This window comes from Halichoeres trimaculatus, unplaced genomic scaffold, assembly GCF_033239565.1.
Source record: "Halichoeres trimaculatus isolate MK-OKI-2021-1 unplaced genomic scaffold, fHalTri1.1 fHalTri1_scaffold_15, whole genome shotgun sequence".
Taxonomy (NCBI): domain Eukaryota; kingdom Metazoa; phylum Chordata; class Actinopteri; order Labriformes; family Labridae; genus Halichoeres; species Halichoeres trimaculatus.
The window spans coordinates 20,606,061-20,630,708 of record NW_027437193.1 but is presented as its reverse complement, the minus strand read 5'-3'; the positions used below and the strand labels follow the sequence as shown (position 1 = coordinate 20,630,708).

The window sequence follows — 24,648 nt, the reverse complement described above, 5'->3', positions numbered from 1 at the left end:
AGATTGTTTTCATGTGTTTTTGAATTCTCACAGATGTTAAATTAAGTGGAGATTGTAAATTTGAGTACACACAATAGTTATAACTAATTTGTATTATATCTATAGACATGAGAAGTTCATTCTCTGACCAATATATTGTGACATAGTGGATCTGATACGATCTTTGATTTGTGTAGAATATTAATCAATAGGTAATAATGAGAGACAGAGGTCACTTCAGCTGCATCAAGACCTGACAGGGTGTGTCACTAATTTGTGACAACAGGCATCAAGGGGTTAGACGTTACAGTGCAGACAAGTTGTACTTCAAGACACAATAACATGTTTTCTATCGTTTTGGTGGCTCCAGTTAGACAAGAGCCAACAACAATGTTCAATCACTAAAGTATCAAATTTAACAAGAGTGCACATACGTGAGGAAGGTCTAGCATTTCAGTCAGCTAGGGAGTGGCTGTGTGCTTACCAAGGGGAAACCTTTGGTCTAAAGATATACGATAATGCTGCAGTGATAAAATCTGCTGTTTCTTGAGTTTCCGCTTGAGCCTGGCTCCAGAAGTACCAGAAGTCACAAAGATACCAAGCCAAAAAATGCTGTTTTCACAGCAGAAACAAACCTATTTACAGCCTGATGCAAAAAATGTCTACCATCTGTTTTTTTTCTAACTTGGCAGTTTAGAGGATACTACTGAGATCGCGAGTTCGCCCAATCAGAGGCACAGCTCAACTCATGTGACTGAGAGGCACCCTATGGCTGTTAGAGTGGAGACTCAAATCCTGCGACTCTTCCAGTGTGGCTGCACCAGCCGACTTGCTTCAAAAGATCAAGTCAACGTCTCTAAAGGTTGAGTTATATTCATACATCTCAAAGAAAATAAATATATAATTAGTATAATTTGGGGTTGAAAGTTGCCCTTTATTTTGACATATAACTGTATAAGTTAAGTTATAAAAGATGTTAAAAGTTAGTGTGAAGTGATTTGATTTTGTTCTTGTGGATTTTCTGTAAACTTAAAAGCAGTATGGTATTGCTGTTTCAGCAGTGAGTTAGGCTACCGTCACTTTAAGAAAGAGCCCTTTAGTACTGGGGCTCAGTGAAAGTTGAGAATCAATCAAGGACTGAGCCATATGATGTCTTTACCTTCCTATAGATCATCGATTAGAAAAACTTGACTTTGAATCATCCAGTAAGATTGTTTAACAAAACTTTGGATTAAAGGAATTTGTTTCATCAGTTTCACTCCAGAGTCCTGTGGGAGTTTTTTCCTCTTCAAGTGAACGTAGATGAGTAAATCCAAGGATATTTGATCTTTACGCCTCCAAGGTCCCTAGCATTGCTACTTTTGGTTTTATGGGCTGAGGTGTTTGGGAAACAGCTGCATATCATACTTTTGAATGTCTCACCTGTAGTGATGGGCATGCATGGATCTCTCACAGGTATAAAAAGTAAAGGCAAAATACTACAGGTGTTCCAATGTGGCAGGGGGGATGTTTTTGAAGGTGGGTACAGTCCAAAGCAAAACAAATTCTCATGGTTGTTTTAAACAGTGTAATGAGTCCTGATCGTTACTTTTCACCCGTGGTTCCTTTTCCTCTTTTCTGATTTGGAGGAGAAAACTGTTGGAGCCTGCATAGCTCCACAGAGCTGTTCATCATCATGGCACATACTATCATTTTAACATCCAACAACTAATTAAAGCTGAACTTTTGTAAAAATATAACACAAATTGTTAATCGTTAAAGTCCCTGTGAGAACTAAATAAGTGATTTCACTTCTAGTCATAATCCACAATATAAAATAAGATTATCAGCACCAAAATAGGTGATTTCTAAATGTCATCAATGGTTGGGTCCGCCAGGACTAGATTGATTTATGGCACATACACGTCCCTATGACAACCCTTTGCCTGCCAACAAAGTTTGGCAGTGAACAGGAGGACATGACCAAGATTCACCAACATTACAAATTACAGACACGTCTCAGAGCACCAGACTGTGAGTAGGGCTAACTGAAGCCTGGTACTAAACTACACTACAAACTAAGTTTACAAAGTTTGCTTGTTATCATGTCTCAAACAGTTGCGCTACGTAACTATGAATAAATACAGTACCTCTTCACTTTGTATCTGTAAAAAGTTGTATCGAACAAAGAAAAGTGAAAAGTGTTTAAGATTCCATCCTGCTGGACTTGGTTTGTGTAAACTTTTTCACGAGCAGAAGAGGGAGGGGATTAGCTAACATTAGCCACGTTTACATGAGTTTTCCATCTTTCCGAATGGAATCTTTCTGAATGACTTTTCTGCAAACGATGGTTTACATGGAAAGGAATATCCCAATTTCTGGTCTACATGCGCCGCTATAATCAAACAGAATACTCAATGGGGCATGCGCAGAAAAACGTAAACATCACGTGATTTATCAAAGACGGAGGACAACGTTTTTTTTTTTTTTTTTTTATCACAGTGTTGCGATACTCTGTATTGTGAGTGTCTGTCCAGTCTTGAAAGTATGTTCAGTTCTTCAAAGTTTGGATAAAAAGCAAACTTTCCTCCAGTGCTGACTGCACGCCGCCATTTTTAAAATTGAGGAACGTCTCTAGTTGAGTCTTACGTCATATCTGAGCATGCGCTGAAAGAACGCACCCTGACAACTTTCCGTCTGACTGGATACATGATACCTCAATCGGTTTGGGGAAAGGAATATTCCACCCCTGTGAAACCGATTGGCACTTTTCTAGAATGAGGTGTATACAAAGGTTAAATTCTTTCGGTTTGAGCAAATAAACTAAATGCAAGTGGAATATTTGGGCCCATGTATACGTGGCTAGTGATGTTAACAGCCATAAACCTGAGAGAACATCAGCTCAACTGTTCAATTAATGTCTGTGACATCAGAATAATAAAACTGAGTTAATTCTTTTACGGACTGTTTCCAACTCTATTAAGAACCAGTTTTTATGACAGAAATAATGTGTTAGGAAACCTTTCCCCGTGCTTTAATTCACCGGTTTGACCCATGTTTCAATTGCTCTCATTGAGGATGTGGAGCTCCAACTCTTTTGGCTTCACCTTTGGGCAGCTGGTATATTGTCATCTTCTCATAAAGTTTGTTTGCAAACTAAAACACAACAGCGCTAAATATAAAAGATATTTATTTCTACCATCCTGCATTTAAAGACAGAATAGATTATTATATATATTATGATTAACAATAGTGTTTTGTTTTCCAATCCTGAATTTAATTAATCCTTTTTTATCATGTTTCTTTTAAGATGGGAGTTTTAATCCATAAAACTACACTGAAATGATAAAAACACCAAATTTAATTGCACAAAGTGTATGTACAACAAAGCCTTAAACAACAAATCACACACTTAACACAAAGAGATCCAGCTGACAAAGAATACAAGTCTGTCTGTGGCGAGGAAATAGTACAAAACATCTAATAGTGTCCACTAACTGCACAATTTATTTGCCTCGTACTCTACGTGGTTTGGTTGTCTGGCACTAAAAGCCTGCAGGGCAGTGAGTATCCTGCTCACGTCTGCGGCGGATAGTTTAAGCCTGTGGCGAAGCAGACAGGCAAAGAGATCCACATGTGGAGCCCCTGGAGGCGAGAGGCGGTTAACCCTGTAGCGCAGCTCCACCAGCTGCAGCAGGGCTGAGTCCTGTGATCCCTGAGTGTATGGGTAGTCTATCTGCAGGATCAGGTCCTGGATGGCCTCTGGGTCAAAGTGGACACTGTATCCAAACAGCTGCATGCTGTTCACTTTCATGTAGCCAATGTTGTTGGATGGTTCTGTTGTCTCCACAGGCTCGTAGTACACTGTTGTGTTCTTGTTCCCTCCTGTCACTCCGGCAGGGTCCCTGATACGACTCCTCAAGTAGAAATGAACAGTCTCAAAAAAGCTCTTCCATCTGTTTCCAAGAGTCAACGTCCAGTTATAACAGTCCAAAGGGATATCCAGCTTGGTCCGCTCCCAGTCTGGGTATCCGTGCTGACCTATAGGCATGGTCCAGCTTTCTGAGTGGCTGCCCCCGAAGGGATTTACAAACAGAGACATTGCCGGCTCAAGCGTGCTATTTCTTGTGAGGCAGAACTGCAGAGCGAGCCCCAGCAGCATATGAACACGGTTGGACTTCACCCGGTTGCTCTTGAGTGTGAGAAGCATTCTTTTCCTCCAGGACGGGTCAAACCAAGTGTTCACACGCACATCGTTGCTCACAAACACGGCATGCAGCGTGATGCGAGGGTCTCTTCGCTGCAGCAGGTAGCGGAGCTCCAGATCTTGTAGGTCTCGGTCACTCTCCAAGCCCAGGTAGGGATCTGTAGGGTCTGGCACAGCGGGTCGGCAGGCCCCCTGGGTCAAGGTGAAGCCCAGGTTGCAGCTGGAGCATCGTGTCCGGTTCTCCACTGAACAGGAGGCACAGCGGGAACCTTCGCCCACAGTGCAGGGAATGAGGCCTTGACAGGGCGGGTGGCTGTACGGACAGGAGCAGCTACGGCTCTCATCGCTGAAGACTCCAACCTGGTTGTTTTCACTGCAGTACAAGACGGAGAGGGCGTAGCTCAGCCAGAAATGCAGAGGCCTGAGGAGGAGAGGACAGCTGTGTTTAATTCATAATGTTCAGATCACAGCACTGGGAGTATCAGCATCTGTGTCAGTCTACAGAACCAAAACATGAAACATCAGCAAGTATGTCGGTTAACACATGATCGTTAAATAGTCTGATTGTTTTTGTTTAGTGGGTGTAGTTTAGGGCTGAACTTTTCAGACCCCTCTGACGCCTTTTTTTTAACTAGCAACAAATCAAGCAACTTTTCTGGAGTTTGGAGACTGCTGTGTCAGCGTGTATTTATCCGCAGGACCGGCTGCTTCTCAACGAACAGTGCCCGCTGGGCCCCTCCCCTAACCAAAACCACTCACAGACGGACTCCAGGCTCCCAGCAGTCCCTCTCAGGGCACAGTCACACTGATCATCTGAACCCTAACAAGCACACTTCAGAGTCAAGTTTGTTTGGCCAGAGTGACCAACAGTGTGCCGTGCTCAGTCATGATTCATTTCTCCCACTGCAAAGTAATTTAATCTTGTCAAGAGTTTTTGTCTTATTTTCAGGAGAAAATGTCCTTTTAGACGTAATATGAGCCACATTCACCTGACCAGTCCAGAAAAATGGCTTGTTTCAAGTTATTTAAAGACAAAAATGTGGTCTGAATTGCTTGTAAAAAGTTTTTTTTTAAAATCTGCTAATTTAACAAGAGGAAAGTTACTTGTATTAAGATAATATTCTAGTTTCAAGCAAATTTTTAAGCACATTTTTCTTATTCCATCTGCAGATTTTTTTTTCACTTGTTACCAGCAATTTAGAGCCCTTTTTTTACTCAAAACAAGCCATTTTTCTGGACTGATCAGTTAAATGTGGCTCATATTGAGTATAAGACAATTTTTACTCAAAATAAGACAAAAACAGTTTATAAGAGTTCAGTGTTTTGCAGTGCCTCTTTGGCTCCCTTTGGAGAGGTTGACTACAGCTTGGTACACTTGGACATCACATATAATCTGTGACATAAGACTGTGGGATTGTACGACTGTGCTTTGTGTAAACAGGCACTTCATGACGTAGCCAGGCCACACGTTTTTCTTTAAGTCTAGTTCAATTTGGAGTAGTGTGACTGTGGACCATCCCGCATGGGAACAGTGCTGCAGGGGTGCAGTTGTGCTTGAGTATGGCATGTTTTGGATGGCAAGTGACTGCATGTAAATAATTAGTGGAGGAAGACCTATACATAAAAACAAACATAACATAAAACAAAACAAGACTCAACAAGATAAAGTTAATTTTTAGTTCCAAACACATTTACAGTGTTATTACATACTATCTGTTTCTCCTATGAAGATAGGTGCCTAATGTGCTCCAAGACAGCAGGTATCATAATTTTAGTTACCACCGCCAAGGAGGTTATGTTTATGGGAGAGTTTGTTTGTTTGTTAGTTTACTGTGAACAACTTAACTCAAAAAGTAAAGAGCGTATCTTAAGGAAATTTTCAGGAAATGTTCAAAATGGGATAAGGAAGAAGTGATTAAATTTTAGAGGTGATCCTGATCACTGTCTGGATCCAGGAATTTTTTTAAAGGATTCTTTATCATTGTGAGATAGGACCATTTTCACCATATGTGTATATAACTCCACCATAAATGGTCGGATTGCTTTGCAAAAAAATACAAAACAAGGCTACGTTAATTTCTGACAGATGTAAAAGTACGATCCAGATCCTGGCAATATTCTGAATACTAATATCTGGAAAATGAAATATGTACTGGGTCATCATCATTTTCAACACTTTTCAACTAACACCAAATTGTAGCAGACAGTCTGCTGAAAGGGAGTATAACATTAAAGTAGGACTTAAGTGTTGGTGACAATCACAATATGCTTGGTGGAGGTCTGAGCTCTCTGAGTGCTTTTCTAGTTTGAACTGCAAAGACTCTAATGGAGAATATGTCTTATTCCTAGTTAAAATGTCTAATTTCTAGTCAGATGTCATTGAACTTAAAATGCATCATCTAAAGTGTCTTGTTTTCCACTTGTTTAAAACTATTTTAAAACTAATTGCTCTTTAACTAAACAAAAAAATGTTTTATCAGATTGATTGATGGAACTTTCAGTTGAATACTTCAATACTAAAATTTTTGATAGCTGTAGCCTTCGTGTGGAGCATATTTTAAATCATAGTTTGAATATCTATGTAATCCACACTTTCCATGGTAAGATACCGAGCTGCCTCACTAAAACTTCAACCCCAACAGAGGCAACATTCAAAATCTGAACACACAGTGAATACCTGACTGAAATGTGGACCGCATCTTAGTCACAGATGGTTTCTAAATTATTTATGGTCATTATGCCAGAAATTCTGGCTTTACACAAAACTTCTCTGACAGCGATTTCCCTGTTATGCACCACTGTGGCAGTTTTTCCTCCAAAGTTTTGTTTCATCACACACGATTGTTCAGAGTAAAATCATGAGGTTTGCTCAAATTTTGGCGAGCACCATTCATCATGATTATCTGGCCTGAGAAGACGATAAAGCTGAGACTGCACTGATTTTTGTCTCATCACGTTTTAGACACATTATTGAGTGAATCTGACAAACAAAACCAGCTTTGCTAGCAGAGAGCTAAATGTCAACAATCAGCACTTCTCCTTCCATAATATGTCAGTTATTTTTTATCACGTTCACATCCAAGGTTTTTTTTGGCCCAAAACATGAATCTAGGTATCAGAATCAGCATCAGGAAGAAAAAGAATTAGATTGGAACATCTCCAGTTTCTGCAGAGTATCTAATCTGGTTTTTCATTTTGAGTCTTTGTTATGTTTTTGTTTTTGTGATTATGCAGAGAGGGAACATTAATCCTGCCTTTCAAAAAAAGTATGTGTTGTTTTGATACGAGAAAACAACTTTTGTCAAACTCCAACTCTGCTGGAGACAGAGAAGCAGAACCAGATCAAAATGAGCATTTTAATCTATTGAAATCCCCCCGCTGAGGAGCAGATGGGTGCCTCTGAAACACGCAGACACACACCCACATGCAAATAGATAAACACACCCATACCCGCAGTCTTAAAGCCTTTATCTGTATTTTTAAGTTGTACTACTTTGACGCTGGACGCAGCACAAAAACAATGCAGTTAAAATTCAATTACCGTGTGAAAAGAAGGATTAATAAAAAGCACAATATCCTTTTTTAAAACCAACACAAAAACTGCTTTACTTTGTGACCCTGCAACACTATTGAATCCTTCTTTACAAGCAATAGGAGTGTGATAAAGATGTGTAATTGGATTGTGGACTGAGGAGGCTGTGCCTGCGTTTGACTCGGAGCTGATGGATTGTGTCATTTAGTTAATTTCCTTGCCAGAAATAGCTATCAACATGGAGCATGCATGAGAGAGGCATAAATCTGAGGGAAGTTATGACCACAGAGGTCTCTAAGAGCTGCTGAAATCTAGTGTGCAGCATGGGAGTGATGCTGAAACAGCAGCTGTAATGGTGATAAAAAAAAAATCAGATAGTACTCGTGGCCTCTGCAGCTTAAATTCCGGGATGTGATTGTGTTAAAATAAATGGATTATTATATGAGGAATCTAAGATGCTGGATTGATTGTAATGCAGTTTAAATCTGCAGACAGTGAAACGAGTCTGTTTGGCCCCAACATGATCCCGTTTGTCTCGAACAGAAGAGCAGCCCTGCTCCTGTCAGCACTTTTCACCTCTCTCCACAACTCCTCCTCCTCAAGTGCCTTCTAATAACCGCTGTTTCGCTCGGCTGCTTTCTCCCAGCGCCCGGCACATAAATCATTTTCATAATTATAAGTTTTTGGGGAGCACCTTGGGTTAACAGACTGCAGCATAAATATTCCTCCCCTTTCGTCCCCCGTCTCGTCTCGCCCCTTACCTCGGCCTCTGCAGGGCGACTTTGGGCTGCTTTCTGCACCTCTTACTGAGGCTGAAGAGCTTGTTAGCGATGCGGCGGGCTTTGGTGAGAAGCTGGTCGCTGCTGGTCTCCAGCTGCCTGTAGCGCTGGGACAAGCTGGCGTCCATCCTCCACAAGTGTTCCACGACAGATGTGTTTACGGCGTAATGGGTTGGCAGTTTCCCAACAAAGCTCTGAAACTCGTCTGGTGGGAGAAGGAGGAAACATGAATAAGTAAACTGCCTCTGGCTATGAGCCGCAGGGTAACAATATCAACAAAAAACTGCTCAATGTTTGTCCCAGAAAAGCAAACAGCTCAAGAGGAGGGATAACAGCTGCAACATGCCAGAGGAACAGGTTTTGTTTTCCTGATTTCTTTTGGAGGGAGGATTCTTTCTCTCATCTGCTTGTCATATTCTGTTTTTGTAACCAGCTATATGTTAATCACCGTCTTTTTTCTCCCAGAATACAGCACTGCACACCTTCAAAGCAGCAATTAGCTAGAGTGACACTGAAAGCTAAATTGCTGTTCCTGCCTTCAACAATACGAGAGCGAGGCGTTTCGCTGTAATCACTTGTGTCAAACGTTACAAAAAAAAAAAAAAAAGTGCATATCTGGAAAGTTCTCCGACACTTGCAAGGGGAAACTTTTGGACGCATTTGCATGCCACATCTCAAAAGTAGAAGTAGATTTGACACATAGGTACACATATAACAGCAGTGTGTGCTTTCATTTAGTGTTGTTAAACTCAATGACAGGCTTGATTTTTGATGCCAAAGAAGACTCAAAGCTGAGACACTTCAGGGGTTTGAGTCAAAGACGTGCATCTTTATGCTCCTCTCTAAAAGTCAGTTCATTCAACAGTGGTGCTGAAATAATATCCCAGTGTAACCTTGGATATGTTTTCTTAAACAGCAGCTTCTTCCCTCCAAGTAACAGCTTAAGATTTGCTGCAAATATCAGCTTAAATTACCATGCAAACGCTCTTCAAGCCAAGTGATCTTCTCTCCAATAGTGTGATGTGTTTATGGCAATTACGACACTGTCTCAAAATTAATGCAACGATACATTATTAAAGGAACTGGCTGCCAGCCAGGCTTTGCTTTAATTGCTGGCTATTTATTTGTGCTGAGGCTTTTCATAAGTGCACTGAGCTTAAAGAAATGACCATGGAGGGAGGTTGATACTGAGTGCTCCTACACAATGGTACACAGCTGTATTTACAAACACGATGTTAAGCTAAGTGGTGCTCTAGCTGCAACGCTTCAATCAACAGAGATAAATGAATGGTTCAACATGTTAAACAACTGAAATGTTTATTTCACAAATATTCCCATTATGACAGATTTGAATGTTTAAACTGCTTAAAGTTTGTAGTTTCAGATAAAAAGAAGCTTTCCTTTTGAGAGAAAAGGAGGAAGGAGTATCCTCTTATGTTTGTCATAAGGAGCTAAAGCTAGCATAAAATAAACCTAGATTAGAAAATTAATGTAAAAATATTGCTAACAAAACCCTCAGTGAGCCAACATTGTATGCAGAGTCTCTCACAAAAGACAAAACTCCTTAGTGGTTTCAGAGAATTTAAAAAGAAAAACAAACAAACAAACAAAACAAAAACAATTGGCGTATCAGCTAGCTCAGTTAGCCTAGCCTTGTAGAAAAAGAAATGAACTCACACAGGGCAGTGGTGGTCCAGCTGAAGTGGTAAGACAGAAACACTGAATTAAAGTTGAACAAATCAACTTTTGATTTTTTTTAGTTGGCTTACTTCTTTGAGAGTAGGATGAGAACTCTCATATGAGTTTATCTCAAACTGAAAATAAAACTAAATCTGGCTGAAGTTAGCCTAGCTTAACGACAAAAACAGTGTAAGTTCCAGCAAACAAAAACATTTAGCATTATCCACAAAGACCCCATGGAGGAATCCTCTGGCAGTGAAGTCATGATTAGCTACCGCTAACGAAGCTAAGTTAGCATAACTAAGCAAACCTACATCTCAAAGGTCCCATATCACATTGTTTTAGGGTATTTTGAACATACGCTGGTTGTCTTTTAAGCAAAGTTGCAAAAAATAAAAAATAAAACTATACACTGTAAACTAAAAAAAATCACATAAAACAATAAATTCAGGTTTAAATTAATAATGTAAATAATGAACCAATTCTTACTCCCACTTTTGACATCTTGACCCAGAAACACTGAAGGAAAACCACAATACAGCAGGAAGAAGTGCAGGAACAGTGGGAGAGGCTGATATTGCACATTCTGAAGCTTGCTCAGCTAGAGTAAACATGAGCAATAACTATCAGTACTAACAAGAAAATGTTATATCTTATTTAAATGAAAGATTTAAAACACCCTTAAGATGACTAGTATTGTTTATAAAAGCTTAGCTTGCACTTAGAGTTTCACACTTAATGATTAAGTATACAACTAATACATGTCTAAAGATACAAAATACACCTTAAATATACCTTGGTTTTCATACGGTTTTAAGATTGTTCTGCACTTATATTTCTACATGAATAAATGAACAACACATCATGTGTAAGATATGTTTTTTGGGGGGGCTTAAGCCAGATTGTACTCATATAGCTCCTGAAAAGATCAATCAGCATATTTATTTTAGAAGACGTCAAACTTTGTCTTTCATTCCACCTCTGGTATGAGAATCTTCAAAGCACTTTATAGACAACAGATGGACTTCTTGAAGAGTCTGTTTTTATATGTGCAGCCCTGAGCACATGAGAACATCTGAACCATCATTTGATCTGACACTTTGATTGACAGCTCTCATCATTCCTCGTTGAGCAGCTGGCAGAGTTTGAAAGCCAGGAATGCATTTAGAACAAAGACATGTGTAGATGCCCGACCTTATATCCAAGTTTGTGACTTTTCTTCATAGGAACGTAATCCTGTCTGACAAAAATGCTCATAAGAATTTACAAGCCTTTGTTCGACCTGTAGGTTTCTGAAAGGCTTTGTTCACACTGACATTTCCAGCTCTGCTTTTTGAGGGGTACTGCGAATTACAGGCTGACTCACCTGATTCCTCAAACTCCTGGTTGGCCAGCCTCAAGGCATCTGTGTGGCGCTGCAGGTTTTTCTCCAGTGTGTCCAGATCAGCGCGAGGACAGTTACACTGAGGGAAGTCCACGCTGCACTCGCACCAGCAGTCACTGCTCTGACACACAAACTGACCTTCAGATTTACAGCCGATGTAGTCCAGAGCCGCCTGAATGAAGCGGCCTTGCAAGTAGCTCGGCAGGATGACCTGTAGCCCTGTGGAAGAGGAGTGAAAGGACAGAGGTGATGGTTGAGGCTCTGTTCAATGTAAGTTTCGTGAGGTCTAATCATTTCTACCTCAAGCACAAAAAGGATACGAATAGTTGCCATGTATCTTGATTTCTGCACTGACTGACTGCACTGTCGTGAAAACAGGAATCACTGGAGAAGGAAATTCAAGTATTTCTTACTTAACTTCTAGATTACTCCCAATGAGCACCAGCCAGAGTCTCAGTGTTGAAATCCGTAAAAAAAAAAAAAGGTGAAAATAGACCTAAACATCTGAGAGCCCTTTTTTCTCAGTTTCAGACATTTTTTTTATTTTTGATGGTAAAAGGATGGAACATTATTATTCTGATGGGATCTCTTCAAAAGTACTTTATGTTATACTGAACAAACTGAAATCTAAATCATTGTTTATGTCTTTGTATTTGTAAAATTGTCTTATTAGACTTAAGATGAGCCAGGCACACTTAATTCATCTTAAAGGGGTCCTTTGTTGAAGTATTAAAAGACAAAATGATTCATGAAAAGAGAAGAAAACAATCTGCCTAGGGTACGAAAAAAATAACTTGTTTGGTTGCTTCAATTAAGACATTGGTTTTATTTCGAGAAACTTGAAAAACAAATCTTTTGTTGACAAACATTTTCTCCCGTCAGGGATAATTCTGTTTTTTTTTTCACTCTGATTCATGCAACAGCACTTTGCACAGAAATGTGCACTGATTAGAGAGGACAGAGTGATGGTGCTGCACTCTCAGGACACACATGAGCAGTTGGGGATTTGCTGCCTTGCTCAAGGGCACCCCTGACAGTGCTCTGGAAATTATGTAAACACCTCCCAAGTTATCTTCAAATTCCCAATCTTGGCTCATTCTGGCGTTTGAAACCATAGACTGTAAAAAAAAAATGGACATCCTCTTGCTCGGCTCGAAGTGAGGTCTCCACAAAAACTGCTCCCCCTGGTGGCTGGCTGCAGTATGAGTTAAAAAATCCGGGTCTTCAGTCATTCCAGATGGGCTGTGGTGAAACTTTAAAAAATTATTGCTCCTCGTAGAAATGTTTCTCACGTCCGATTGTTGTGGTAATTTAAAAAATATCATTTGACTGTCTTGTATTCAAGTCCTTTTTTTCCTGGATAATTTTGTTTTCGTTAGTTATACAAGGTTAAAAACAAGGCTTCATGTAATGTTTAACAATGATTGACAGCTGCCGTTCTCCTGCATTTTTTGGGGGGATTGTAAAATATGTCGGGAGGTAGAGTCAAGGAATGATTAGACTCGAAAGAAAAAAAATAATTATTGTTTTTGTCCCAGCTCCACTCAGATTCTTCCAGAATCCCTCAGTGTCTCTACTGCGCAGACTCTGGCTGCACAACTGCCTCAATGGCTGCGCCTGTGACGGGGGTATTTTGGCTTCACAATCGTACAATGGTAAATGGCGGAGCCACACTGTCCACTCTATATACAGTCTATGCTTGAAACAGTGACCCTCAGACTGCTAATCCAAGTCCCGATAGACTGAGCCACTGCCACCCCCAAAGTAGTAAATGAATCCAACACTAGTTAATGTACATTACATAATTCTAACACTAGTTAAACTCTAGTTAGTTATTAACAGTAGTCAATGAATGTAACACTCTAATTTATCATGTGTCATCTCATCTTAATGTTAGGTATCTTTGTCTTGTATCGTATCGTTACCTTTGTTTCGTACCACATGGTTTCAGTTTTGTGTTGTCTTATTTCATATTGTATCATGTCATATTGATTGGCACTGTATTGTAATCCTCCCTAGGTCAAAAATCTATGCATATCATAAAGATCATATCACTCCTTTTTTACACTACGACAAATGCTGCCAACTTCTAAAACGTGTTTAAGGAATATGATTTATTTCTAGGCCTCAAACTGATTATGAGCCCAGCTGCTGCCTCAGATACTCAAGCAGGGCTCTTTATCTGGTCAACAAACCAGGTCCAGGACAAAGGGGGACTGTATGCTGTTAGTTGAAGTACGTATACTGTGGAGCTGAACTGCTGCCAGAGGAAACTGCAGCAAAATCAGTTTCATTCTTTAAGTCTTTTTCCAAATATTTTTCATTTTGAGCATGCTTATGGAAAAATAGAGTTATTACTTTCAGTTAACCTTAACACTTTAGACTGTCCCTAACATCTTTTTAACCATTTCCTTTTGTCCCAGATATCATTGATCAGTGACAATTTACAATTCCTCCCACACTGAGTTGAGGTGTTGCTAAGAGAGAGGTGAGTAATGAGTAGTTGAAAGCCATAGAGCAGATATCGACCAGAAGAGATACTTAAATGCTTTGATACTTACTGATTTATCAGGTGTGTTTAAGGCAGTGATTAATTCAGAGGTAAATGATCTGAATTAATCATTGTCTGTGTCTTATTCACCTTGAACCAGCAGCTAAATCCACAAATGTCCCTGAGAGGTTGAGTCACACAGGTCTATTTATCAGGGCCTATTCAGGTGATTGTATATAAATGACACAGTATTTTATTCGAATGTAATATATTTTGATTAAAACAGAGTGGACAAAATAAAGCTGAAGGACATACACTGTGATTTTAATCCTTCTCTGATTTCCCCACACTGCTACATTTTGGCAAATAGAGAATTAAAACCAAATCTAAAAAACAAATGGTTGAGGAAACAATAAAATCTTACCTCCCCAAAGCATCTTATCCATTTTTTCTAGCTCTACCACATCATCAAATACAACAAACTCTCAAATCAGTTATCCAGAAGCTGCTTATACATGATTTATGACTATTTTTCAGCAGCTGTTTTGTTTCACACTTGCTCTTTTGTAAGAAACAAAGTATTTAGTCATGTGTTGTGACTTTCCCTCTCAATCTTTAATTCTGACTCATGTCCTGATGCATTACACTTCACTTTATTCATGAAAAAAATAATTCAAATACCATCTCATACGGTGCCACTCACCAAGAACTAGGCACTGTATGAGGAACACTGCATGGTGATAGCAGGTAACATGCCCCACAGTGTAGTTACTACACTCATCTTATTAGTGAAATCTTCACAAATCTTCTGGCCGCAGTGAACAACAGTGGGCCATGGGAACATTTTAGTTTCTACACTGTAAACCCCAAAGTTCAAAATACTCCATTGAACTAAGCTACGAAAACTTAAAATTGTTTAGTAAGTTAAGTTTACTAAAATGTCTGAGTTTTCAGTGTCGAAAATTATGATTTCTGAGTAGATTTCACTTTTGTTACTGTGTAAGTAAGCACTACTTAAAATCATTAGTTTGTGACTGCATTTTGCAACCGTGAGTGAGGAGGGGACACAGTCGATATAAGACCCTGCTGAACTTCTAGACGTGCTGCAGTCGAACAGGTTCTCTGTGCTCCACATTACACAGACTGTTTGTCTGTGTGTCACGGCATGTACTTTAAAATGTTATTTAATTTAGTTATTTAAATCTGCAATTTTTTATTATTACATTTACTTAATTCATGAGGCAAATTTATTGATATCACATCTTTCAGTTTTGAGTAAGGTCAACTCATTATGCTTTACAGTGATATGCAATATTTTTTTAACATTACTTAATATCCTAATTTGTAACAAATTAGCTTCAGTTTTATTCGATTAAAGACATTCAGTAGAATGATTTTCCATAATAATCGTAGCTACTTAGGATGTTGAGTTAAATTGACTTATTTTATGACTTAGGTTTTTTAAGGTAACCGGTTCACAAGCATTTTTCAAGTAAACTCAACTTATCCAGGTTAACAGTGTAAAGTCCCTGCTACTAAAATTTCCTGGTACCACTGGTTGGAAAGTGCTCTTTCAGTGCTCCTCCTCCGGTCTCATTGGCTTGACTCGGTTGTTTTTTTAAAGGTGTTATGGAGCCTAATTATGGCAGTTGCCATATTTAATAAGTGATGTGGAGACAGATAAATGCACTGGAAACCACACACAAAGAAAAAAATGACTTCAGTCTGAATGGCACATTACACAAACAACAGTCACTGGATGGGTTGAGTTTTTTTCTAACTATGCTGTTTAAAAGATGTTAAGATCGCGAGTGTGCTCAATCAGAGTTGGGTTGTGTGAGTTCTTTGTCATAGAAAGTATATCGCTCACAGGGGATGCCGGTCAGTTCAGCTCCTTTGTTAAGAAACTGAAAGCTGGGGTGTCAATCTCTGCAGAAGGAGCCAGCTCTACCACATACTAAGGTGAGTTATTAACAACTCTAACCAAAGCACTATTTCTGGAGTCATTTTTGCTCTTTTTGGAACATTTTCACTGCACTTTGCTGTCAGGGAGACCCTTTTTTTCCATTTCCAGACATGACTAGATATTTCAAGCCTGATATTACGTAAATATCTTTAGCAATCTTCACACTCCATATATTTCACTTACATCTGATGTTCAGCTGTGTGACCTCTAAGATCAAATTTTTCATACCATCTCCAAAACATCCAGAAACACTTAGAGTAGGAGCTTGCTATGATGGTGAAGAATGTTTGTGGCTACACGAAGCATCATGAGCAGTCACATACCTTGTAATTGGACCTTGTTTTCTGGACTGTGAACCAGTACAGAGCTGACGGTGTCTAGATTGTCATAGTTGCTGCATCCAAGCGGTCCAGTTCTGGTTTCTGTCACCTGGAAGAATACATTATTTTATGATTTCTTTTTCCCACCCTTTCATTATGCTTGAATAAAGAGAAAAGGAGGCAAGTAATCTGAGATAAGTCAGTGGAGACAGGTATCAGCTGTATCATTAAAACATAACTCATTTTGGTTCCATATCTTTAAAAATGAAGGTCAGAACAGAGTAAAAAGGCTTTTTCTGCTTCAAATGAATTTTGAATGTAATGACTCACAGTGAAGAAATATTAAAAAGATTTCCTATTTGAAAGCTTTCCCTCCTCACACAGAATAATCTGTTCCAGTCCGATAGAAGAAATCAACTTATTACTGTCTGAAACTTTGAACAGCTTCTCTGCTTGCATCATTAAAACAGCCATTAATTGAGATACAAAATTACAAATTCTGATGCACAAAAACTGAAAAAAAAACCCTGCATTACCTATGGGAATAAACTCATGGTTAGGATCTTTTTATTTTTCACTCAGTACCCTAAAAAGTGTGATTTTAATGAGTGGCCATGTGTCGCAGGTGCTGCTTTCAATCCTTCATAAAACGAAGTATTCATCTCCCTTCACTGCTCTGATCCTCAATCTGCCTCAACTCCACACACACACACACAAAGTGGCAAATGAATGGAAGTCAGCCTGGCTGGAAATTAATGGAATGATACGTCCAATCCATCAGGCTGATTCATAACCAGGAGAACACGTCCTCAGTTTGGTGAGGGCACTTGTCTTCATCAGTGGCTACTCACTTTAGCATCCACGTTTGCCCCTCAGGCTGATTAATGCACACACTCTAATAGCCACTTCAGATGATAAAATGGATGATTGGTGTTTTATAGTACAGGACGCACGGCTGCTCCCCTGTTCTGCTTCCTCACTCTCCCCTTTAAAGCTGGTGGGGAGGTAATCTCTCAGAAAACTTCAGGTCTGTTCTGTACAGCTCTGAATATTCAGTAGATTAGTCTGTAATAGGTGGTAACGGGAGAAATCTTTGACTAGCTCACAATAAATGTAACACTACAGTTTATTCATCAGAGTCCACTACAAATCGAATCATACCCATCGATGTTAATGTATAAGTTTTCAGCACCAATAAACCGTAAACTAGAGAGTGATGTATTTAACAGTCTTCCTGCAGCCTGCAGCTAACAGGTGAGGATTCAGAGTGTCAGGCCAAATCTGTAAATGAGCATTTGTTCTTAATCCTACCTGATTAAACAAGTCATGGAAATATATTCCCTGAGCTGGATTTAAAAGATTTAGGGCATGTTATCTTTAAGCTGAGCCACCAAAGTGTCAAACTTTGCTCTGTGTTAGTTAAGTAAACTAACACAAGCTTTAAGCAAAGATTGATTTATCAAAGAAATCATAATGTGTTCAAACTCATTAATGCTTAACACTTTGGACAACGAATCAGCGTCTTCAAGAACCCACTGTAATGCTTGCTTAACATTAGATGTTTATAAAAATTTACTTTGAGATGTTTTTTTAAATTCTAAATACCATACAACATCCATTCATATTTTAATTTTTGAAAGTATCGATTAGCATCAAAGCTATTAAAAAAATAAAAATAAGTCATTAAGGATGGGTACCTTTCACATTTGAAACGATACAGTACCATTGCCTGGTAGGCTACCTGGCAATCGGTACTGGTACTCAATTGTACCAATTTTCGGTACTATTTTGTGTTTATGTGGTAAAACATATCAATTTGTTTAATAATAAAGTATAATTTTTTTCAATTTAACATATTTATTCTTTAATATGTAACCTTATAATGCTGTGTTCACGTCCAGCATGGAAAATCTCCTACTCTTCCACTCCCTCACAGTCACTAGGACGTGTTAAGGTACCTTAACATGGTACGTTTTGATTTTGCATGTGTTGGTACCCGACACTTTTGACAGAATTTAGTCGGTACCTATAAAAGTACCAAATTCAGCACCCCTCCTTATCAGTCATAGTTTCAACACAAAGTTACTTCAAGGGAGACAGAGACCATGGTCTGTCAAAGCAGAGAGGGAGAGCACCAACAAATAAATAAAGCAGTGAGAGAAAAAGAAGAAGCACAAAATTTTCCTTCGTTTTCAACCTGTTTCAAATCAGTTACACTCTCAAATATATAAAGTCATACAGGAAGGAGAAAGATTTTGTTTGTTTGCTACCAAAGTTGTGCCCCTCCCGTCTTGCTGTGTGTGTCTCCGCTCTGCCCTCCATCACAGTCACCACACAGCTGACTGGTCTCATTCACAGTTTTGCAAAAACTGAGTTTTTTTTTTTTAAGTTGTCTCATCGTTTCATGAAGATGCAAAAACAAAATACATTAAGTTTGTGTCTGCTGCAAATAGACTGACAGTAGAGGAGAGACACAGCAAAGTCACTTGGTCCCTTTCTGTTTTCTATTAGTTCCAGACTGTTGACAGGCAGTTCCACACTGATGCACAAAAAGGCCCAAAATAAGAAAATTAGAAGATACAGCAAGCACACTCTAAATACTTCCTCAGAGAAATGACTGATAACTCAGAGAAAATGTTTTATTTTGGGTACCCCTATTTTATAGGAAAATCTTATTTTCAATCTACATTTGAACTTTGATCAGTATTAACAGTAAGCCAAATGTTGGTCTGACTTGAGTGGCTGTTCTTGCATCACCCCCGTGTGATCCTTAAAAACCTGTTTTTGTGCTTAGTTGTTGAGACTGGTATTGATTTGTTTGAATTAAAATACCAAAGTTAAAAATCAGGGTATCCTGACAACTTCTGTTATCATTTGCATTTTGGATTAAATTTTAATGCATCATGTCTCCAATTCTCCACTACCAAGGCTTCTAAACCATGAATAAAAAAATCCTCATAATTCTAATATCTTGTGCTAGAAATATTACAATTAAAAATGGGGATTGTATTTTACATCTAATACTTAATTAAAAAGGTAAATTACTGATCCACACCAAAATAGATGCAGAAAAAAAATGGCCGAAAGATAGTTTAAAGCTTTTGGGGTAATTTTTATTTCATGATGAAGTAAGTACGTCAGCTTGTGCCTACCTGTTTTTTTTTCTAAATAATTTTGAACCATGCTTTTTCTCACTGTGTCATGATCGAGGTGTTATGAATGTGGTCACATCATCAGTAAAGGAACAATGTGATGAAATGAGAGAAAAAGCCTTTGCTGCAAAATGAAAAAGTCTAAAGCAATAACAGCTTTCATGACATGGTCTGTATTTTGGATATTTCTCAAGTTAAAACACTAACAATGAAATACTGTGTTAAGTTTTCTCAGTGCCTACAGCGGTTTGGATCCAGTTACAAGTATAAACCATGCTTCGCTCACATGAGCCCAACTCATGAGTGAATTCATTTTGTTTTTATAAAAACTAAATCCTTTTCCTCCTCACTTATTTAGTCTTTTTGAGATGTTACATAACATCAGCAGAAGCCAAACGAAGCCAGTCAAACTTAATGCTTCATATACTGCTCTTGTCACGTGTAAATGCCGGAGGCAATCAAATGCCAAGCTTGCATAACAACATCTTAAAACAGGGACTACATGAAGCCGATCTTTCCAGACGACCACATACCCGTATGGCGGTGGATGCTATCTGGAGGTGGTGTAGTCTTCGCAGGGTGCTCTCTCTGTCTGTGAAGTAGGAAGCTGCCAGCTGGTGGAGGGCCTCCAGGGTCACCACTCCTGCACTGCTTGAGTTCAGGTTGCTGCTTTGCCCACCTTCCACCCCAGAGGATGAGGACTCCTGGCTGAGCTTCCTCTTGTCCACAAATATTGTCAAAGACTCCTCTCCTGATGGCAGCAAGGCAGAGGAAACAAGAGCTTCATTAGCCGTGACTGAGTCGAGCTAATCACCTTTCATTAGTATCTTTTCAGATGGAGGAGAAAAGCGCAGCAGTGATTAAGTGCTCTGAGGGAACTGATGGCTTGGATGATTGGAGGAAAAGGCACAGACAAGGTCTCAGCATGTACTGAACTCCTCAGAGAGCTCCGTCATGATCCCTGACCAAGGTCCTTGGTCCTAATTGTTTTAATTATCTTCATCAAATTAGCCAAAATTATGTTAAAAAATACAAACAAAACACATCTCAGATTAGCGCTGTCTATTTGGGGGACAAGGACGTGTTGTACCAGGAAACTTCTGTATCAATCATTACATGACAAGCTATCTCAAAACCCTAAGTGCATATTTTCTATATCAAAGTGGTGAGATACAATTTTTGTGTCTCTGTAGCTGCTTCACCAGGGTCTGTGAAGCACAAAGTCTTTTTTCAAGTAATACCAGAAAAAATGGGATGACTGAAAATGGCATATGTGGCCATATTTCAAAATCGCACAACATATCAAGTGCTGCTACTGAGTGCAAGCTCATGTTGAGTTACTGTTTGGGTTCCTTTGTTACACAAGAGACAGCGTGAAAGCTAATAGGGGAAAAAAAATCAGGCAACATTTTATGCATTTAGCTACTAAGACAGGGTGGGAGGAAGTGGTTGAAGGCTAAGGTTACATCTGTGTCATGTTGTAGATTACTGGATAGCAAAATTAGCTGCAGGTTGATGCTAGTTAATGGGTTATCCATAGTGTTTCTTTAACATTTTGAGAAATTACTTAAAGATTCTGTGAGGCGATCATGTCATATTCAACTGCACTCCCTCCCCACCTTCTGGCCCTGAGTCTCATTGCACAGTGTCATAAATTACTTTTAGAGAGGCTTGTGTTTGTTTTGGAATTAAATGGAGATCGGATCGAAAAAAAAGGACAACTTTTTACTGGATACAACGCACTGAGGTGAGATATTTATCAGTACGTACTGCCATGGTTTGAAACCTGACATCAAGCAAATGTTGTAGCAGTCGGCTGTATGCAATGCTATCTGCTATCTGCCCGGCGCTCCCATGTATCCGTTTAGTTTTCTTCCTGTGTCCACCATCACTAAAAAATTAATCACAGAAATAATTTTCAGCAGAGAAAAACACAGATCTCTGTCCCCACCTCTAATCTTCGTCTGACGCTGTGGTGTTGTTACAGACACTTTGACACGCCGTAAATCAATCTGGTCCTGCTCAACCTTATCGGGAAGCTAAGAAGTAGCATTTGAAATAACGGGTGTACTGAAATATTAGTGCTGATAATCTCATTTTAAAGTGTGGATTACTATCAGGCATATATCTAGAAGGAAGACTTTTGCAAGATCACTTAGAAACTCCTCTCAGCCCCCCCAACTCACATCCTGGCTAACTGTATGTGATCATCAGAGAGCAGCTAATGTTCGCTAAACGACGGCTAACATTAGCTGCTGTCTGATGATCACACTGCTCCTTTGCGTTTGCATTTACTGTTTAAAGTGCTGATCACTATTCAAGTAATAACATTACACATCAGATTTCTTAATTTATAACTTGGAACTGAACAGTATTACATTATCAGAACATTTCTGCTGCCCACTCTAAACACAATGTCAGTGGGAAATGGCTGACTTGTATCATGATAAAAGGGTGATAATTCACCGTAAGGTCTGAAATACTTAATCCTCTATAAAATGTGCAATGTTCGAGATGGTTGATTTCCAACTTAAACTCTTAAAATGTGCCCTATAAAATGTTTAAAAAGCTCAATTCTGCAATGGGTTTATAAATCTTCAGATAAAAGAGATAACACTGTGTCAACAAAAGGTTCATGAAAAAAGTTATTTTTTATCATTATAACAAAAAAAGCTGCTTTAGGTGCATTTGATAAAGTTTGTGTCCTCAGTGCAACATGGGCTCTCTAGCAAACCATAACAGAATTGAATCATCCCTAACTCTAACAGCATGTGAAGGCCATTTTGTCAATACACAACTCATTGGCTCTAATCCCAAACTTCTTCTTGCCACAAGCACTTAGGGACTGTCGCTTCAAATAAGAAGACATCTGTGGACATAAGGATGCGACAGCTTTTCTGTACCATATTGAGGAGAAGGACTTACAGTAAAAACTAAAGCAAACAGTAATGCCCTTTTCTACACGGCTCCCCCAGCAATCACAACCAATAACCAAATCCTTTTTGTCAGTCACCAAAGGATTGAGGATTTTTCTCTTTCTCTTAGCTGGCTGCTACGTTTGCTTGTTGTCACGTTTCAATCCACAGCGCTGTGTAACTGTACTGATAAATACCTTACCTTGGCGCGTTGTATCCAGTAAAAAGTTGTCTTGAACAAAGAAAATTTGTTTTGCTCTGATCTCCATTTGATTCCAAAACAAACACACACCTCACCAAGAGTAATTTACAACAGTGTGTAGAGACTCCAGGTCACAAGGTGGTGAGGGAGTGCATTTAAAACAGATTCTCCTCATAGCATCTTTAAGCTGTTCTTGTCATAATCGCTGCTTCTTTGCAGTTGTCCTTCCTTTAAAAACTGAAACTGTCCCCTAAAAATTACTTAAACTTAGGCTACAAACAACCAAGTTGAGATAAGGAAATAAAAATTGTTGCATTAAATTTGTTGAAATTTGGTGAAGTAGACATGCCACTGGAGCCTTGGTTGGAGAGTGTGTTTTTTTCCCCATTATCATCATTCAAAACAATTCTTTGGCTGACATTGTTTCCTTTCCCAATAAAGCAGCTTTTAGCCTCGAACTAACTGAACCTTGATGATCTCCTTTTTTTTGGTGTTAAATAGTCACAGTCACATTGTCAAAGTCACTCTGGCTCGTAGCCCTTCTTCAGGATGACTTTGTTACAAACTTAAAGTCTCTTTCGAAACATCCACCTAAGAGTTCACAGATCAGATTGTTTAAATAAGACAGCTTTGACTACTGACTAGAACTGTCTTCCATGACCAAGTCACACGCTTCGTTGATGCTTCAATCCATCTCCACCTGCTCTTTGTGAAGTTAGAGGACCTTTTTTGAGTAAAGTCTCTTTAAGATGGGTGTCAAAAGTCTGATGGCTGAGCAACAAATCAAACCAAGGTCATACTCAGGAATTTGCTTTCAACAGCTTTGGTTGGATCGTTCTGACACTTACATCAGAAGTAATGTAAGCATCAAAGTAAAAGTGAAATTCTTTTAACAGACAGAGATAAAGAGTTGTTCAAGGTGAATCTGAAGAATAAAACCCTGATATTAAAAATCAAAGTTACAGAGTAGTTTGCTCGGGCAAACTTTTGTAAGACGAGAGTGTCAACATCTCCGCTTTTTTATACTGGATAAAAAACCTTGGTATATTGTGGTAAAATGATAAAGAAAAGCTTTTTCCTCGGTTCTGAGGTAATGTTAATGCCAAAGCATATGTTTACTGTCAGTTATTGGCCAGCTGCTGTTTCTGTTGGCACGCAAAACTTCACTGCAATCCTGTTCTGTGGTGCATCGCCAAAAGCTGCTTCCAGTAATAATTTCCAATAAAATATCCACAAATCTGTAATTTTCTTACAGGAAACACTTTTCAAACTGTCACTTTTATAAATAAAATACGCTTTGTGTTCACTTACTTAAGAAGAAATGGATAAAATAGGCCATTCCCATTCAGATAATAGTGGTGTTCAAAAGAGACAAATCTCCATTTAGTGAATCATGCGCTACTGTGCCAAACAAAGATATTAAATCTGTTTCACTGCCTTCTCAAATTATTTTTTTGTACTCTAAACTAGAGCAAATTGATGTTTTTTTTGAGCCAAAAAACACTGATCCAGAAAATATTATTACATGCTTTGTTGTTTGTAAAGCAACAGACGGTAAAATCTGTGCCCCATGTGCCGAAGAGAAAAAATCATATTAGAAGCTGTGTAAATGAGGCTTTCTTTGAAGCTTGGTGAGCTCTACTGTACCTCCCAGAGTGGCAGAGAGGAGGAAGTGGGTGCCATATTTCTTGATTAGACTCTCGGTGATCGTCTGGAGGGCTGGACGCCTCCCCAGCTGTCGGATGGTGTGCATGAAGTCGGGATCGAGGGGCAGGGCAAGGCCCCCGCTGCCACCAAGACTGTCCCGCTTCTCCACGGCAAGGCTGTTGACCTTCCATCGACCAAACTCCCTGGAAACACAGCAACACACACACACACACACACACACACACACACACACACACACACACACACACACACACACACAAACACACACACACACACACACACACACACACACACACACACACACAGATTTTTCTCTCTTAGTTTAGTTGTTAGTGTAAAAGACCTCAGGCAGCTGTTTAACAAGCTCTGCAGAAAGAAAATGTGTGTTGCATAC

The 24,648-nt window shown here is 39.2% G+C and overlaps 1 protein-coding gene across 1 annotated transcript in view; it reads right to left on the bottom strand.

Annotated features, from left to right (window-relative positions):
* Positions 1-3,142: 3,142 nt before the first annotated feature.
* The window catches only part of LOC141803770 (BMP/retinoic acid-inducible neural-specific protein 3-like), a 34,259-nt gene continuing 12,753 nt past the window's right edge, over positions 3,143-24,648 (bottom strand). Inside the window, exons 3-8 of the mRNA XM_074687770.1 lie at positions 24,234-24,436; positions 20,003-20,220; positions 16,321-16,426; positions 11,523-11,759; positions 8,459-8,681; positions 3,143-4,586 (exon numbers count right to left, since the gene is read on the bottom strand). Coding sequence (XP_074543871.1) covers positions 3,452-4,586; positions 8,459-8,681; positions 11,523-11,759; positions 16,321-16,426; positions 20,003-20,220; positions 24,234-24,436 — 2,122 coding nt within the window. The 3' untranslated portion in view covers positions 3,143-3,451. The remainder of the gene's footprint in view (positions 4,587-8,458; positions 8,682-11,522; positions 11,760-16,320; positions 16,427-20,002; positions 20,221-24,233; positions 24,437-24,648) is intronic.